Source organism: Ranitomeya variabilis, chromosome 4, assembly GCF_051348905.1.
Source record: "Ranitomeya variabilis isolate aRanVar5 chromosome 4, aRanVar5.hap1, whole genome shotgun sequence".
In the NCBI taxonomy this organism is placed as follows: domain Eukaryota; kingdom Metazoa; phylum Chordata; class Amphibia; order Anura; family Dendrobatidae; genus Ranitomeya; species Ranitomeya variabilis.
The window spans coordinates 527,142,051-527,159,863 of NC_135235.1; the positions used below are offsets into that span (position 1 = coordinate 527,142,051).

General features: G+C 45.1%; 1 protein-coding gene across 6 annotated transcripts in view; it reads right to left on the minus strand.

Moving 5' to 3' along the window:
* FBXO47 (F-box protein 47) overlaps nucleotides 1-17,813 on the minus strand; it is a 294,585-nt gene that overhangs the window by 264,616 nt on the left and 12,156 nt on the right. For 5 of the 6 annotated variants that reach the window (XR_013213411.1, XM_077252314.1, XM_077252313.1 and 2 more), the window contains exon 2: nucleotides 10,892-11,094. The exons of the other annotated variant lie outside the window; for it this stretch is intronic. Coding sequence is in view for 4 of the 5 variants with exons in the window: in XM_077252313.1 (XP_077108428.1) it covers nucleotides 10,892-11,094 (203 nt within the window). In the remaining variant the exon portion in view is untranslated. The remainder of the gene's footprint in view (nucleotides 1-10,891; nucleotides 11,095-17,813) is intronic. 6 annotated transcript variants of the gene reach the window in all.

A 17,813-nucleotide genomic window follows, 5' to 3' on the forward strand; every position in this document is an offset into this window, starting at 1 on the left:
TTTTTATTTTTTTAACCTGTGACATACGTGGCTGGGCAATATACTACGTGTCTGGCCAATATACTACGTGGCTGGGCAATATACTACGTGGCTCTGTGCTGTATACTACGTCGCTGTGCAATATACTACGTGGCTCTGTGCTGTATACTACGTCACTTGGCAATATACTATGTCACTGGGCAATATACTACGTCACTGGGCAATATACTACGTCACTGGGCACTATACTACGTCGCTGGGCAATATACGTCGCTGGGCAATATACTACGCCGCTGGGCAATATACTACGTGGCTGGGCAATATACTAAGTGGCTGGGCAATATACTACGTCACTGGGCAATATACTACGTCTCTGGGCAATATACTACGTGGCGGGGCAATATACTACGTGGCTGGGCAATATACTACGTCACTGGGCAATATACTACGTGGCTGGGCAATATACTACGTGGACACACATATTCTAGAATATCCGATGCGTTAGAATCGGGCCACCATCTAGTAGTGTATAAATACGGAACATCCCCATTATTAGAGATCCTCCAATAAAATTATCATGTCCATATCACCAACATAAATATATAAGCAATATACGGTAAATGGAAACCAAAGTTTTGTGTAGCAAGACAGTCGTAAAAACAGTCAAAGTTAGGTAAATGGTCAAAAATGTTTGTGAGTAATCAAGTACTATAATTAATTTTTTAGATTACCTGACATTTGAATAACATTTTCTGGGGTCCACACTGTGGAGTATACAGATGTGTGTACGTGGACGAGAATTTGTAATTGGAGGTTTAGGGGGTTTGAGGACGTAGAAGTGATTTTTGACGCTTTTTCGTTTCTGACAAAGCAGCACTTGGACGTAGTGTATCCCAGAACAACTACAAGGACAGAAGAGGGAGGCACAGCCCAAGTGCTGCCATATTTATAAATATTGGAGCTTTTGATCACTCTGATAGGGTCTATCACAGTAATCAAAAGCCAGCAACCAATGAGAAAATTCTCGGTTGCCAGGTGCAGGCAGGCAGATCTTGGCGGGCGGACTGCGCATGTGCCTGCCATTTTCTTTCTGCAGAAGGAAGGAGGGGAACTAGGAGATCACTGATCCGCTACCTATATCAACGTGGGGGGGTTGGGGGCCCCATTTCTATCCTCACTGATATGTCAGATCATATCAGAGGAGAAAAAAATGGATTTTAAAGCAGTTTTTTTTTTTTATGTGATCGCCGTTACTCAGTGAATAACAGCAATCACGTGATAAAAACTGTGCTCGAATAACGGTGACTGCAATAAAAGGTCAGATTTCCCATTTCTTTCTTTCTTCTCTGATATAATCTAGCATACCAGAGGAGAGAGAAATGGGGTCCCCTGAGACCCCCCTGGTATCTTCGGCATCCCCCGGTCCTGAAGGCTCTGTCACTCGGCGTCTTCTTCCGGGAAGAAAATGGCAGGCGCATGCGCAGTGCGCCCGCCGATGTCTGCCAGGCGGCACCTGGCAACGAACGGTAGGAGATTTTTCCTATTGGTTAATTTAGAGCACTGTGATAGGCCCTATCAAAGTGATCAAAATAAAAAAATATTATTATTTTGCATTTTTCCATTAGGGTTAGGGTTGGGGCTAGGGTTAGGGTTGGGTTAGAGCTAGGGTTAGGGTTGGGCTAAGGTTAGGGCTACGGTTAGGGTTGGGGCTAGGGTTAGGCTAGGATTGGGGCTAGGTTTAGGGTTGGGGTTAGAGTTATGGTTGGGATTAGGATTGCATTGGGGTTAGGGTTGTGGTGTTGGGGTTAGGGTGGTGTTGGGGATAGGGATGTGTTGGGGTTAGAGCTATGTTAGGGTTGGAGTTAGAATTGGTGGGTTTCCACTGTTTAGGTACATCAGGGGGTCTCCAAATGCGACATGGCACCTGCCATTGATTCCAGCCAATTTTGCGTTCAAAAAGTCAAACGTTGCTCCCTCCCTTCTGAGCCCTGCCATGCACCCAAATAGTGGTTTTCCCCCACATACGTAGTTCTCGTGAAGCACCTGAAGGGTTAATAAACTTCTTGAATGTGGTTTTGTGCACCTTGAGGGGTGCAGTTTTTAGAATGGTGTCACTTTTGGGTATTTTCTGTTGTATTGACCCCCCCAAACTCACTTCAAATCTGAGGTGGCCCCTAAAAAAAATTGTTTTGTAAATTTTGTTGGAAAAATTAGAAATCGCTGATCAACTTTTAACCCTTCTAACAAAAAAATTTGGTTCCAAAATTGTGCTGATGTAAGGTTGACATGTGGGAAATGCTATTCATTAATTATTTTGTGTGACATGACTCTGATTTAAGGGTACAAAAATAGGGATTTTTGTGTACTCACCATAAAATCCTTTTCTCTGAGCCAATCATTGGGGGACATAGACCATGGGTGTTATGCTGCTGCTACCAGGAGGCTGACACTAAGTAATACAAAGAAAGTTAGCTTCTCCTCCGCAGTATACACCCTCATGCTGGCTCCCAGAGAACCAGTTCGGTGCAAAAGCAGTAGGAGATCAATAACATATGAGAGTATAACATGTCAAATTACAGAACAAGCACAAAGCCATTAACAGGGTGGGTGCTGTGTCCTGTGTCCCCCAATGATTGGCTCGGAGAAAAGGATTTTACGGTGAGTACACAAAAATCCCTATTTCTCCTTCACCTCATTGAGGGACTATGGTGAACCTGTTCCACTTTGTGGACTGCTGCCGAACAAGCCGAGGGAAGAATGATGTCCTCATAACAGTGGAAGTACGAAACCACCCTGGCAATAAGGGACGGGAACTGCCTGAGGACAACCTTGCCTTGATGGAAATAAGCAAAGGAGTCTGAAAGGACAGAGCGGTTAGCTCCGAAAAGTCGTCTGAATGACGTGACCGCGAAGAAAAAGGTGACCTTCCATGACTGTAAAGTCAGTCCGGATCAAAAGGAGTCTCCTGTAAGACCCCCAGGACCAATTAAGGTCCCAAAGATCTAGCTGTAGGCGATAGGGAAGTACCACATGAGAAACTCCCTGTGTGAAAGTCCTTACTTGCAGTTTTGCTGCAATAAGACCGATCAGGCCAAAATCTGGACTTTCAACAAAGTGAGCGCCAGGCCTGAATCCAGATTGATTTGAAGGAAAAAAGGGGGAGGCATCTGTGATTCCTGCCCTAAGCAACATGCGTACTGAGGCGGGCTTACAGCACTAGTCGCTCACAACTTATTGTTAGAGTCCCACCGGGGTCAGAACTCGAGTACTTTGGCATTCAGTCTGGGTGCCATCAGATCTATATTCCCCAGCGAAGGCAGATCTGTTGGAAGACATCTGGATGAAGTTCCCACTCGCCTAAGGCGAGACCCTGATGGCTGAGGAAGCCTGTCACCCAGTTTTCTACTCCTGGGATGTGCCCTGCCAAGATCATCGGAATTCGAATGGGATGACCTGCCAGAAGACAGTCAAACTGCTGTAGGGCTAGCCATAATGCTCGGATCTCCAGAACATTAATCGGGAGCCTGGATTCCCGAGTTGACCGGTGGCCTTAAGCAGTGTGGTGAAGACTGGCATCAGTAGATACTATTAACCATTGAACCAGGAGAAACTATCTCCTCTAATTGATGGAGGAGCTCAAAGTCCACTATCTGAGAGACTGTTTGACCCACAGAGACAAGTGGAGCGAAGGGGACTGCTTCCATTGCCTTCCCCATTTTTCCCGGAACCCTCATAGCAACTCAGAAGGAAGAGGGGACAAGGATCGCGAGCTCCCTGTCAAAGGACCAAGGCCTTGTCTCAAGGGAGAAGCACCAACCCTCAGGAGGTGTCCAGGACCATCCTCAAAAAAGGATATCTGCTGGTCTGGAAATGGGGAAGACTTGCTTAAGCTTATCAGCCAGCCCAGGTGAGACAGGATAACACAAGTAATACAGACGGACTCAGCGCAGTCCTGGAAGTACGGTCCCTTGACTAGAAAGTTGTCCAGATAGGACAGGACAACAAGCCCCGAGAGTGCAAGATGGACAGGACAGCCGCCATGACCCTTGTGAACACTGAGGGAGCGGTAGCAAGGCTGAAGGGTGAAGCCGTGAACTGAAAATGTTGTTCGCAAATTTTTGGTGAGGGGAAAAAAAATCGGAATGTGGAGGTAAGCATCCCAAATGATGATGGATGTTAGAAACTCCACCCTTTTCCATTGAGGTAATAACCGGATGGAGGAATTCCATCCGAAAAAGGCGAACCCCGATAAACTTGTTAGAAATTTGAGGTCCAGAATCGGTCTTACTTTTCAGTCTTTTTTGGGACCCAGATCCCTTAAATCTAGACTGTCTTGGACAACTCTTCCACTGCTGATTGGGTCCATAGGAAACGTGCGATCCTTTGTTCCTGCGTGGGGAACGCCCTGATTGGAAAGAAGTAGTAGTCCAGCCTGGATTGGTTCCAACTTCTCGGGGAATAACTGACCACTCTAGAAAGGGAGTGATGTCAGAGACCTTTTTTTTCTTTTTCTTTGGACACAGAGTCCGCTTCCCATTCTCTGAGCTGTGATGCCCTTTTGATTATGATGGCATGGCCAAAGAGGCGTGGACCATATAGTCTCCCACTCAAGAGGTTTGATTGGCTACCTGTAGTGTCTCCGCGAGAAGTTTACGGTTCCCAGTCGGGATACTGGTGTGTCTACTACAGGAGATTTGACCCAATCTTCCCTCAGATCTCTCTCTTTTTTTTAACATGTACCCGGAGAAGCTGCCAGGTGTTAGAATGTGCAGCTGTTTCCAGCACGTCAGGATAAACCATCTCTTGCTGTCGCTGCTGTCTTTAGACGGTGCAGAGTTAAGCTGATGAACCCTCGATCCACCATCAGTGGAGAGGGACTGTCCGCCTCCTTGAATCATCCGCTAAACAGTGGTGATGCAGTGGGGGCTGCTCGGATGCCAAAAGGGGGTGCCCCTGTACATCCACAAAGTTCAAGCCCCTGTGTGGACAGGGCTAGCTGTCTGGCAATGGCCTGGCTGCAGAAGAGGATACATGAAGGCCACACTTCATGTGCTCATCTGTTGATGTGGTGGTGTGGGGAGATTAGTGCCTTTAAAGGGACCCGTCGCCCCTAAAAATCCACTCCGGCATGGCATCCCACGTCGCAGGAGAGGATACACGGAGGCGACAATCCGCGTACTCGCTTGTTGTTGGTTTGGGGAGATCATCATTTTTCATCATCTGATGAAAAAGATGAAACATGAAAAGGATTGAAATGAAAAAGGATTTTTGGTCTGAAAACCAGACCCGACATGGCATCCCATGTTGCGGGGGAAGATACATGGAGACGACACTCTCATGCTCGCCTGTTGGCTGAAAATAATACCGCGCTGGCTTCCCAAGTGAATCGCTTATCCGGACGCTCCTGGTCCGGGTGAATGACAAATGTTCTGAAGGAGTTTAGATGTTTTGGAGGGAGTTTAGTCATTTTGAAGGGCACTGCGAGATCTGGAGCAGAACCGGAGTCCTCGTCAACCTACAGAGGTTGGTTGACGGCCTCAATAAGTGAATCCACCATTTTCCGGATCACTGGCAAGACCAGATCCAGTAAACCCCTGAATCATACTGAGAATCATGTTCGCTACACACCTCTGGTGAGAGAGAGTGAGAAGCGGTGCTCGCAGATACCAAGGCACTTGATAGCTTGGTAGATGCACTACGGATCCATTTTCTAGATGCCTGCACATTTCTCGACTGCTTGCGGCCCCTGATAGCTGACAGCTCCCTTGTAAGGGGAGGATCCATCTACCTCAGTCATGGGAGCTGCCCGAATTACAGAGGGACGCTTTGGCCAGAGAAGCCATGAATTGCGACAGTGATGAAGCCCACTTAGAACTAAGTACACTGGGCTCGGTGATGGTGGAGGGCTCCTGGGCGTATTAGGGGTCGCAGGCCGCGCTTGCTTACCCTGCAAGGAATGCTAGATACCAGCTCAGCTCTAAGGCAGCGCAGCTCTGCAAAGTTGTGCAGCAGAGCACATTGTCTAAAAAAGGGGAGCCTGTGGGTATTGTGGCAGTGCAACACTTAACCAGGTCCTGTGCCCCTGAGAACAGTCATTTTCCTATGCGGGGAAAAAACGATGTACACTATAGTATGGTGGCTTGTGGGACCTGGGTGCCTCCAGAGCTGCTTGCCCGTCACCTGAGTCCAATATGGCCTCCATAAATCAAAGAAAACGCTCTCGAGGTCGAGAAAAGTCCAAGCATATTGCAGTGAAGAAGACTGTAATTGGGGACTCTAGACTGGTCATGTGCCTTTAAGACCAGGGAGTACACTAACCACAGTAGGCAGAACAGTATTACAAGTGACTGCAGTTTGGATAGCCCCATTAACATCAGTTACAGTACTATACTACACATGACTGGTGCGGCAAGAGTTTACATGGCGGCACCCCTGCAGTTACACAGAGATCTCTGCATAAAAAACAGCTAAAGAGGAGCCGTCACTGAGGCAGAAATATAGTTTTTGCCCTAGCTTCATTTCTCTGCCGGAGGTACAAAGTGGGGGAGGGTGCGGGGGGAGGGTGCAGCGCCTCCTTACCCAGAACCTGAGTCTGCTATATGCCGCCGGGTCCTATGCAGCAGCCGCTTCCGGATGCCAGTTCGTGAGGCGGTCATGGGGGGAGCAAGATGGCTGCCGAGAATATCAGAGGCGCTTCTCATTCTGTGCGAGAAGCGCCAGAAAGGTGTGTAGCCTCCACAGTGTGTCATAGAGAGGGTGGGGTTTGGGGTTGTGGCCTAGTGAAGGCTGAAGCGGGGGACTGAATTTTTCGGCGCCAGCCGACGCCGACGCAGTAAAGGGCCAATACGCACCCCCTGCTGCCAGGATGGGTCCCTTTATCCAACGCCACCAGCGTGAGGAGGGGAGAATGATGAGAGCTGTCTTAAGCACCAGGCGCCAGGGAACAGCCAAACAGTACTACTGCTTCCCAGGCGCTGGTATGTGTCACACTGATGACGCATGGATGTCATCCGGGTGTCATCAGTGTGCACGTGTGCGGGACATTTTGCGGCCAGTGCTGCTGTTAAAAACAGACATGTCAGCGTATCTTGCCCACAGAAACACAGTCCGTGGAAACACATTGACATGTGCACAGACCCATTCACTTGAATGGGTCTACGTGTGTAAGTGTAATTCAGTACATGTGAAAATTGTTACCACGCGTACTGGACAAACTGACTTGTGAAAGAGCCCTTAAGCAGAATACAATAGAACACACTTAAGGTATGTGTGCACAGTGTATTTTAGATGCCGGCACCCCCGTGTCATTTTTGAAGTACTGTAGGAAGCCGCCTGAAGAATGGACCTGTCACTTCTTTTGGCTGATTAATTATCACTACTCTCGAAGTGTGGAGCGGTTAAAAAAGTGGCAAAAAAAAAGAACATATCCACAGTAAGTCATTTTGACACAACTGTACACATGTTCATTCATTCTGACATATTTACGGTAAGTGGTTTTTGCAGGCATATTCCAGCCGGAATCCTACAGAAAAATATGTTGTGTGCAGATATATGGATTTCATTTGGTTCAATGACTCTTGAATAAGCATGCCTATTTATATCTTTGATAAGCTACCTAAATAGCAAGGAAATTGCCAGTTTTAGATTGTGGTTGGAATAATTGCCTGCAAGAGACAAACAAGTATTTGTTTTATAGGAAGTAGTACTTCAGTTCCAAAAACTTGGCTTATTATTTGTTTAGGTCAGCTAAAAGTAACTTAACCTGAAGACGTTTTCAGGTTGTTGTTCTTTATTTAAAGGGGAGCTTCAATGTAATATTGGATATAGCAATGAACAATCATTATTGATATTGGTATGTACAACGAGGTGAATCTTTCAAATAGCTCAGCACAAGTCTCAAGATAAGGCTTGGCTAGACAAGATGGCAAATGCACCCCAGGCCCTATTTTTATCCAGACATTTAAAAAGAAGACAGGCTTAAATTACTTTCACTACGGCTAACATCATATTTCCAGGGAAATTCTTGCTGTGAAGCTGATGATAAGTTTTTAATGTGTGCAAATAGAAATTAGGCAGAAATGTACATGACACTGCAGGTCTCCATAGCAGCAAGAATGAAGACCCCATCCCCCCAGGTAAAGCATAACCGTCATTTTAATTTTTATTTCATAAATCAATAGTGCACATGAATGTAAGAAACTGTTTAATATATCTTATCAGAGAAATCTGCTTCTTTCTCCACCAGCATTGATTATTGATTTTCAAAATTCTCAATTCCTGGCTAAAACCTGTACTCAGTGAAGACAGATTGTTACATTACTGAGATTGCAGATGGCAGTTGCTGATAAGGTTCTATGTAAAGGGGAGAGGCAGAACTCCTCCCTTTCCCTTCTATATAAAATCTATTCAGTAGCAACTGCCATCTCCTATCTCAGTAATGTAACAATCCCTCTTCACTGAATACAGATTTACTTGGGAATTGAGACATTTTAAAATCAATGAGCAGTCCAGGAAAAATGTCAACTAAGTGCCCTATTGTCACGGCCACTCCTTCTGCGGTCGTGCCTGCTGCCGGGATCACCGCCACTCCCCTCGCTCATACTTACCCGCTGCGGAGCGCTCCTCCTGCAGGCACGCGTCCTCTCCTTCATTCTTCTCCGCTCCCTGGTTCTCGCCGGGTGTGCATGCGCACTGCCCACTCCAGCACTTCCTCTTTCTGATTTACAGGTGCACTGTATCTCCTCTCTGTGATCCTGGAGGACCATGACCCGGAAGTCCTTCAGCACTCCATGTATTTAAGGCGATTCCTTCCTCTGCTCCTTGCCTGTCTGTCATTTGTGCTTCTGTGACTCAGGTCCACCTTTGTCTTTGCACTGCCTGTTCTGAGTCTCCGCTCTGTCCAGCCAGTTCAGCTTCTCTGCCTTTCCCAGGCTTCCTTGTCTCCTCGTCCAGTCCAGCCTTCCCAGTGTCCGCTCCGTACTCTGTTAGTCTGGTGTCTCAGTCCTGTCCTGCTTCCTTTGTGTCTTCCCCTTCCCAGTGCTCCTTTGGTCTAGCCTGTACTCAGCTCTTACCAAACTGTACTTCTTCTTACCCCGCTCTGTCCGTCCTACGCCCAGCTTCTCTATTTTGTACCTCCTACCTGTCTCCGGGTTCCAGCTTCTGTGGCAATAGTCTCCCTTGGGTCTGCCCCTAATGCTCCCTGTACAGGGGGTGGTCTACCTGGTCAGCTCACCCTTGGGAGGTTCGTTGTCGTGGATCTGCGGGTCTCACACCTATGTTCTTACATGTTACTTTTTATTCATTTACTGCAGTTTGCGTCCATTTATCGTATTCAGTACATTATGGCATGTGGCCGCCCCCTTGGGCTGTGCACCTAATATTCTGTTCCCCAGATATAATTACTATTCAGCTGTTCGGTTTGCAAGTCTTAGAAAATTAGTTCTGCATTTTTTTGTTACCTGCTAAATGTATTATCTTGCTGAGCTGCCATCTGCTGGTATTTGTTTACCGCTCTTGTTTGTTCCAATTAAGTTAGTTCAAACTGGGCGTGGCTCCTCATGCCAGTTGGTGGGTCACTTGCTCTAGGCAGCCATTTTATAGCCCCAGTTGTTGTGAGACAGAGACCACTTGTGCTGGTCTTGCGAAGTTATCAATTTCTGACCAGCAGAAATCAACATCATTGGCTACAGAGAAAGTTACAGCATTGTGCTGACAAGTATTATTTCTGTATTCGGTTTCAATAAACCAAGTCTTTAATTGTACACACACTGTGGTTCTAAATTTGAGTCTATGGATGCTTGAGTTTGCACTGGTTCTGTCTGCTCCTCATTTTGGATACGGAGGTAGGAACATCTCACAGCATCCACCTCATCAGTCAGCTGTACCTCCATTCGCCTTATGTGGAGACAGAACACCTAATATCAGCTTTCCATAGGCAGGTGTTAAACACAGCCAGGCACAAGTCCAACTCTGCACCAGTCTATTTTGAGGCCTGCTGGTACATAGCGATGTACTAGAGATAGGGACCATCCTGATTGGGTACGCTTTGTAGAGGTGGGATCGCTTTTACGTTTTTTTACATCAATAATTGTCAACTATGTAGCTCATGTTTTTTTTACATTTTTTACTTACTGGTACTTCACAATTTCTACACATAAGGGACGAAATATCAAAGGTTTTTTGCCAAAATTTTGACAGAAAAAGCGCTGAAAAGTCACAATTTATTTGTGCCAAAAGCTGAAACTTCTGGCATATTCACGCCATTCTCACCCCAGCTCCAACAAAGTGGACGGACTTGGGGCAGAGAAACCCCCACTCATCAAATTCATGACAAGTGGCAGTGTTTGATACCCCACAAATCTTACTCCAGCAGAGTCTGATTCATTAAGAGGTGTGCACCTGTTAATTAATTAGGAACGTCTGGTCCAAAACGCCGCTTCATCAAGACCGTTGAGAGAATTGGAGGTCTTGAGGAATCACCCAATTGTTTACTTTCTAGGTTATATTTGTCTGTTAGCGACCACAGTGTATATGTGTACCTACATATTACACTTATATTAACAGGTATGCTAGCCCTTGTATTTGATAGAATCTTATTACTAGCGACTGCCATCTCCTATCTCAGTAATGTAAAAATCTGTCTTCAATTAAAACAGATTTCACCGTGAATTGGAATGCTGAAAAGAAAGATCAGTCCAAGAGGAGAAGAAAGCAGATTTCTCTGATAAGATATATTACAGTGTTGCTTATTTTCACATGTACTATTAATTTATTAAGTAAAAATTAAAATGACGGTTATTCTTTAATAAAAAAAAAATCACAGAGACCCCAGACAATATTTTTGAAATTCAGAGGCAAGAAATGGTATAACTAAACATTAAATATTACATTTTTGTATCAGTATATTAGTCACCTGATAGATACTGTAATAACATGTGAAAAATCTCTATAGGCAAGACTCTGAAATGACCCAAAGTTGATGCATCTGCAGTATCTGTGCCCTCAAATATGGGCACTGCCAGGCGTCGGTTACTTCTTTTAAACTTCGGGTTAGGAATGGCAGTAAAAGAGGCGCTGGAGGAGACTGCCATTGGTACTAGTCCTAACAAAATGATTCTGAAAAACATATAAACACATCTGGTTAGCACAGGAACTTTTGCGTAATTTTTCTTTCCATTAACATTTTCTATTTGTTACATACATGTCAATGTAATGCAACACAAATAATGCAAATATTTATTACAACCTTTGAAAATTTATACCATAGTACTTTTTATAATTCATCAATGGCAAAGCCTTTCATACTTGAAATATTGATGGAACAGCTTAAAACACCTTCTTAAAGAGAATTATATATATTATTATGATTAAACTGATACCTTTGGAGGTGTTGTATAACTATGTTTAGATTCTATATATGTATAACCATATGGAAAATTAGTAAAGATTATTTTGGAAAGAAAAAATTGCCAAATTCTGCTGACAGGTTCTCTTTAACCCTTAGTGACCGGGCCATATTAATCAAATCTGAACAGTGTCATAGTAAATTTATGTTGATATTTTCTGAGTTTATTTATAAAAATATCAGAAATTTCAAATAATTCCAAAAATTACAATTTTCAAACTGTTAATGAATATCCCTTTAATCCAGACAGTCATACCACATAAAATAGTCATTAAATAACATTTCCCTCATGTCTGCTTTACATCAGCACCATTTTTAAAATATCCGTTTAATTTGTTAGGATGCTAGAAGGTTTAAAACTGTAGCAGCAATTTTTAATTTTTTCAAGGAAATTTACAAAACTTCATTTTTTGGGGACCTATTTAGTTTTGAAGTGACTTTGGTGAACCTGTATGTTATAAAATCCCCAAAAGTGAGACACTTTCAAAAACCACACAGCTCAAGGTATTCAAAACTGCTGTCAAGTAATTTATTAATCATTCGGGTGCTTTTTAGGAATTAACACAGTGTAGCATGTTAGGAAAGAAAAACGTTATTTTTACCACCTAAATGTTGCTAACTTCTTAACAGGTTACTTTAGCCGGCAGACTAAGGTCGTTATTTGGCCATGAATTGCCATCGCAAACATCAGGACCACATGGTCAAGATCTCAATATGCCAATGTGATTAAGGATGGAGAGCCCACACTCTGGTCATAGTCACTATTGACAGCAGTATCTAAGGGGCTAAAAAGCCATGGTTGGTGCCAACACCAATCAAGTTTGATACAGCAAGGTGTCAGCTATAGTGGACGGTTGACAGCTGATGCATTTTCACCAGTCAGGGGATGCTATTGTCTGATATCTGAGGTCAGTAAAAAGACGTATTGGTGTTCATTAAGGGGCTAATGAATCTGACATAAAACACTCTGAATAATGGAAAAATATTGTGCAAACCTTTTGTGACTTAAGCTTTCACAGTGGCTCCAAGCAGCTCTGCCAAAAAGGGTGAAGCTAGGGAGGAGCCAGGTCAAAACAGGACGTGGTTATGCCCACCTGTCAAATTCAGCAAAAATACCAACATTTCTTGTGCCAAAAATTCTACTTCAGTCCCTGACTGGAGTAGCATTTCTGGGGAGGCACACGCCACAGAGAAGATGCATGGAATTCATTGAGTGGCGTACGTCTCTTTAAGAATTTGGCACATCATACCCATGCGAGACCTTCATTAAGACTGGAGGTACTACTTGGTATTACGTTTTATGCTGTTTTAACCCCTTTCTGACATCGGGCGTAATAGTACACCAATGTCGGACTACCCGTTGGGTGTGGGCTCTGGCGCAGAGACCGCACCTGTCGGGGCACATGACAGCTGATATATACAGACCTGTTGCATATAGTAAAAGTCAAAGTATCCTTTCAAGCCTGGCCACAGGCTGGGTTTCAATCTCCGTGATTACAGGCATGGAGATCTTCAACAGGCCCACAGCTGTCAGAGCAACCCATCGGTGCTTTACGAATTCGGCATAGAATAATGCACCTCCATACCTGTGCGGTTAATGCAGCTGTCAGAGACTGCAGCTGTTAGAGGAAGGACCTTGCTGTGTATCACAACTACTAACTGCTGGGTATGAATCAGACTTACCCCGTTAGCCTGCTCCAAACACCCACTACCGACTTATGCCGTACATGTAAGGTAGAAGTCGGTAAAGAGTTAAATGAAAGGGGGTGTTACCAGTGTGACACATGTAGATCAGGAGAGCAGACTGTCAGTTATTACATGTCTCACACTGGTAAGGCATTCTTTCATTTAAAATAAGTTCTGGAGGCAAGTTCTCAAGGAGGTCTGTGTCTGGCCCATAGATCTTAACGGCTAATTTACATATTAAGAAAATTTGGCTTTCTCTGAAATGAGATAACGCATTGCAGATAAGCCGGATTACTCACCGGTAATGCTCTTTTAATGAGTCCACGACAGCACCCCACATGAGAGAGAGGGATCCGCCCCATAGGAACAGGAAACCTACAGAATAAAAGGAGGCGGTCCCCTCTCCTCCTCAGTTTAGTTTACAGAGTACAAAAAGGGAACCGCAAAAGCTTTAGTATTAATTCTTATTCAGCAAAATATCTTAAACTCTATACAACCATTATTTGTGAATTTAAAAGGAAGAGCTGTGCATAACTTAGGGAGGGTAGTAAATGGGTGCTGTCGTGGACTCATTAAAAGAGCATTACCGGTGAGTAATCCGGCTTTTTACCCTTCGCCACGACAGCACCCCACATGAGAGATTTTCAGAGATTCATTATTTGGGTGGGATTACTGTATTAAGAACAGCTCTCCCAAAGGTCAGATCAGAAGATGCAGATAGATCAAGTCTATAATGGTTGTAAAAGGTAGAAGGTGTAGACCAAGTTGCGGCCTTACATATTAAATGGATCGGTACATCCGCTTGTTCCGCCCAGGAGGAAGCCATGGCTCGTGTTGAATGCGCTTTAATACCCACTGGAGGAATCTCGCCTTTTGACGTATAGGCCAAGCAGATAGCATCTCTGATCCATCGAGATATGGTAGCTCTCGTGACCCCATGTCCTTTCTTGTGGCCCTGAAAGGAGATAAACAGAGCCCTACTCTCCCTCCATGTCTGACACCTTTCTATATAGGTCAGGATGGCTCTTCTGACATCTAAGGTGTGGAATTTATGCTGTTCTGGAGTTACAGGTGAATCAAAAAAGGAAGGGAGAAATATCTCTTGGGACCTGTGGTAGGTGGACGCTACCTTAGGGAGGTATGAGGGGTCTGGTTTTAGGACTATCCGATCATGGAATATCAGTAAGAAAGGTGGGTCTACTGATAGGGCCTGGATGTCGCTAACCCGTCTAGCTGAGGTTAGGGCTACCAAGAGGGCTACTTTATATGTCAGGACTTTTAAAGGTATTGAATCTAGTGGCTCAAATGGGGAGCTGGTTAAGGCTTCTAGCACTAGATTTAAATCCCACGGAGGTAGACGGGGAATATGGACCGGTTTACTACGTTCACAAGATTTTATGAATCTGGAGATCCACCTATTAGCTGCTATATTGCATCCATATAGGGCTCCCAATGCTGAGACCTGAACTCTTAAGGTATTTACAGATAACCCCAACTCTCGGCCTTTTTGCAAGAACTCTAGAATAGGTGTGACTGGAACTTGCTTAGTGAACGGTACCGTGTAAAAGTCTAAGAATTTATTCCATACCCTACTATATATCAGGGTGGTAGATCTTTTCCTGCTCAATAAGAGGGTGTTTACTAGTTCTGCTGAGAACCCTCTTGATCTTAGTAGTTGCCTCTCAAATTCCACGCCGTCAAGTGAAGACCTTTCACTTGCGGGTGGAAAAAGGGGCCGTGGGACAGCAGTTTCTTGTCTGATGGGAGAATCCATGGATCGCATAGGCACATGGTCTGGAGACAAGAGAACCATGGTCTTTTCGGCCAGAATGGTGCAATGAGGATCACTCTTGCTTGTTCCCTCCTGATTTTTCTGATCACTAGTGGAATCAGAGACATCGGAGGAAAGGCGTATGCCAGCTGGAACCTCCAAGGATGGTGGAGAGAGTCCAACATATCTGGGTGATCCATGGCGTTCAGGGAAGCGAACCTTCTTACTTGCCGGTTGTCTCTTGTGGCAAATAGGTCGATTTGTGGTATCCCCCATGATTCTGTTATCATACTGAATATGGATCTGTTTAAGGTCCATTCCCCTTGACGTAACTCGTTTCGGCTGAGGTAGTCTGCCCTGATGTTCTCTACACCTCTGATGTGCAGGGCTGTTAGGGATGTTAGATGAGTCTCTGCCAGCTGGAAGATGTCTGCAGCTATGGTCATTAGACTTCCTGACCTTGTACCACCTTGACGGTTCACATATGCCACTGTGGTGGAATTGTCCGAGTAAATTCTTACATTTGCTCCTTGAATCTGCGGAAGAAAGTGATTTAAGGCATATTCTACCGCTTTTAGCTCCTTCCAATTGGAGGAACATGACAATTCTGCCTGGTCCCAAGTATCTTGGGCCAGACTGTCTTTCATATGTGCTCCCCACCCAATAGGGCTGGCGTCGGTGGTAATTATTTTAGACGGGTCTATTATCCATGGCACACCCTCTGAGAGGTGGTCCATGTCTAGCCACCAGGATAGTGATTCTAAGACATCTTTGGAAAGAGATATTCTGCTTTCTAGATGTCCGTCTTTTCCCTGAGCCGACAATACCTCATACTGTAATTGACGAGTATGAAATTGTGCCCATGGTACAGCAGGGATACATGATGATAATGACCCCAGCAAAGACATGCCCTTCCTTAGTGTCATGTAGGGGTTGCGTATTGCGTCTGATACCCTTGATTGTATAGTCAGTTTCTTTGCCTGGGGGAGGAAGCATCTCTGACTTACGGAGTCTAGCTGGATTCCTAGAAATGTCTGGACGGTTTCTGGATCCAGCCGGGATTTCTCGAAGTTGACGATCCAACCTAACTCCTGTAGGGACGAGATCGTATTAGATAGACGGGTTTTACACTGGAGTATAGAGTTTCCCACCACTAGAAAGTCATCTAGGTAGGGTATTATCAAGGTATCTCGTTGACGTAGATGAGCCATCACTTCTAATATCACCTTAGTGAAGACGCGGGGAGCCATAGAAAGCCCAAATGGCATTGCAACATACTGAAAGTGACGAACCTGTCCTTCCAGGATGATTGCTACCCTTAGATACTTTTGATGTTCGGCATGTATGGGAAGATGATAATAGGCATCCTTTAAGTCTATTCCGGCCATGACACACCTAGGAAACAAGAGTTTTATGGTTGAACTAATGGATTCCATTTTGAAGGTATGATTACGCAGGAAGGCGTTTAATCTCTTGAGGTTTATGATGGTTCTAAATGAACCATCAGGCTTATTGATCAAGAATAAAGGGGAATAGAACCCCTTCCCTTCTTGATCCTGGGGAACTTCTATCAGGACGTTTTTAGACAGAAGAGATAGGATCTCTGATTCCAGAGCCCTTTGTTGGTCTTGACCTTTTGGAGATGTTACTATAAAGGAATCCCAAGGGATTCGGTCAAAATCCAATTTTAGGCCGTATTGTACAATGTCCAGAATCCACTGGCTGGATGTTATTTGTTCCCATCTGGGGAGGAAGAATTTTAATCTGCCGCCTACCTCCTGGTTAGCGGTATTTACGTTTCGGGTTATGGGACCCGCTAAAAAAGGCACCTTTTTGCTTCGGGTCCTTTGACTCCCATCGCTCCCTTTGTTCGAACGGCTTGTTCCTGGTAAAGGGACGTCTTTTGAAGGCTCTCCTGTAGGATGGAAGATACTGGTTAGGGAAGCCTTTTTTCCTTTCTCCTGCTTTACTCAGGAGCTCATCCAGCGTTTTTCCGAAAAGAAACTCACCCTGGCAGGGGATCGCACAAAGTTTTGCTTTGGCCTGTGCGTCCCCTTTCCAGTTCTTTAGCCAGAGTGCTCGCCGGGCTGTGTTCACTAGGCCGGCTGACCTGGCTGCTAGGCGTAGCGAATCCACAGAGGCATCAGCCAGGAATGCTACTGCTTCCTTGATTAGAGGGAATTTCGGCAGGATTGACTCTCTCGAAGTTCTACCTCTAATCTGTTCCTCCAGTTGCTCCATCCACACTAGTAGTGACCTCGCAGTGCAGGTGCTAGATATGGCGGGCCTGAACGCCCCCGTGTTGGCTTCCCATGACCTTTTTAGTAAAGCTTCCGCTTTACGGTCCAGCGGGTCTGTCAGGACTCCTGAATCCTCCACCGGTAGGACCGACTGTTTGGTTGTGGAGGCTACAGCGGCATCCACTTTCGGCACCTTCGACCAGGTATTTAACTCCTCGTCGCTGAAGGGATAGCGTCTTTTAGAGGATGATGGTAGAAAACCTCTATTTTGCTTATCCCACTCTTTTTTTACTATTTCTTTAATAGCTTTTATGACGGGGAAGGACCTACGTTTCCTCTGTCCTAACCCCGCGAACATGATGTCCTGAGCCGATTTACTTTCTTTCTCATCTGAGCACCCCATCGTGCTTCTGACGGATTTTATTAAATTGTCCACACTGCTGTTGGGAAGACAAAGTCCCCCTTCAGCCTCGGATGAGCTCGGCTGGGATTCCGCTTCGCCTGAGGATATACATACGTCCTCTGACTGTGAACTGACCGGAGATTTGGACCTACTAAGCTGACGGGTACTGGTGGTACTAGTCTGCGCCAACCCCTGCATTTCTTCCCGGATTATAGCTCTGACATCTGATGGAGTCATTATGTTTTCCTGCCGTAAGGTTTGCATGATACACTCCGAACACAGTTTTTTAACATAATCATCCGGGAGGGGCTGCGTACATAAAGCACATTC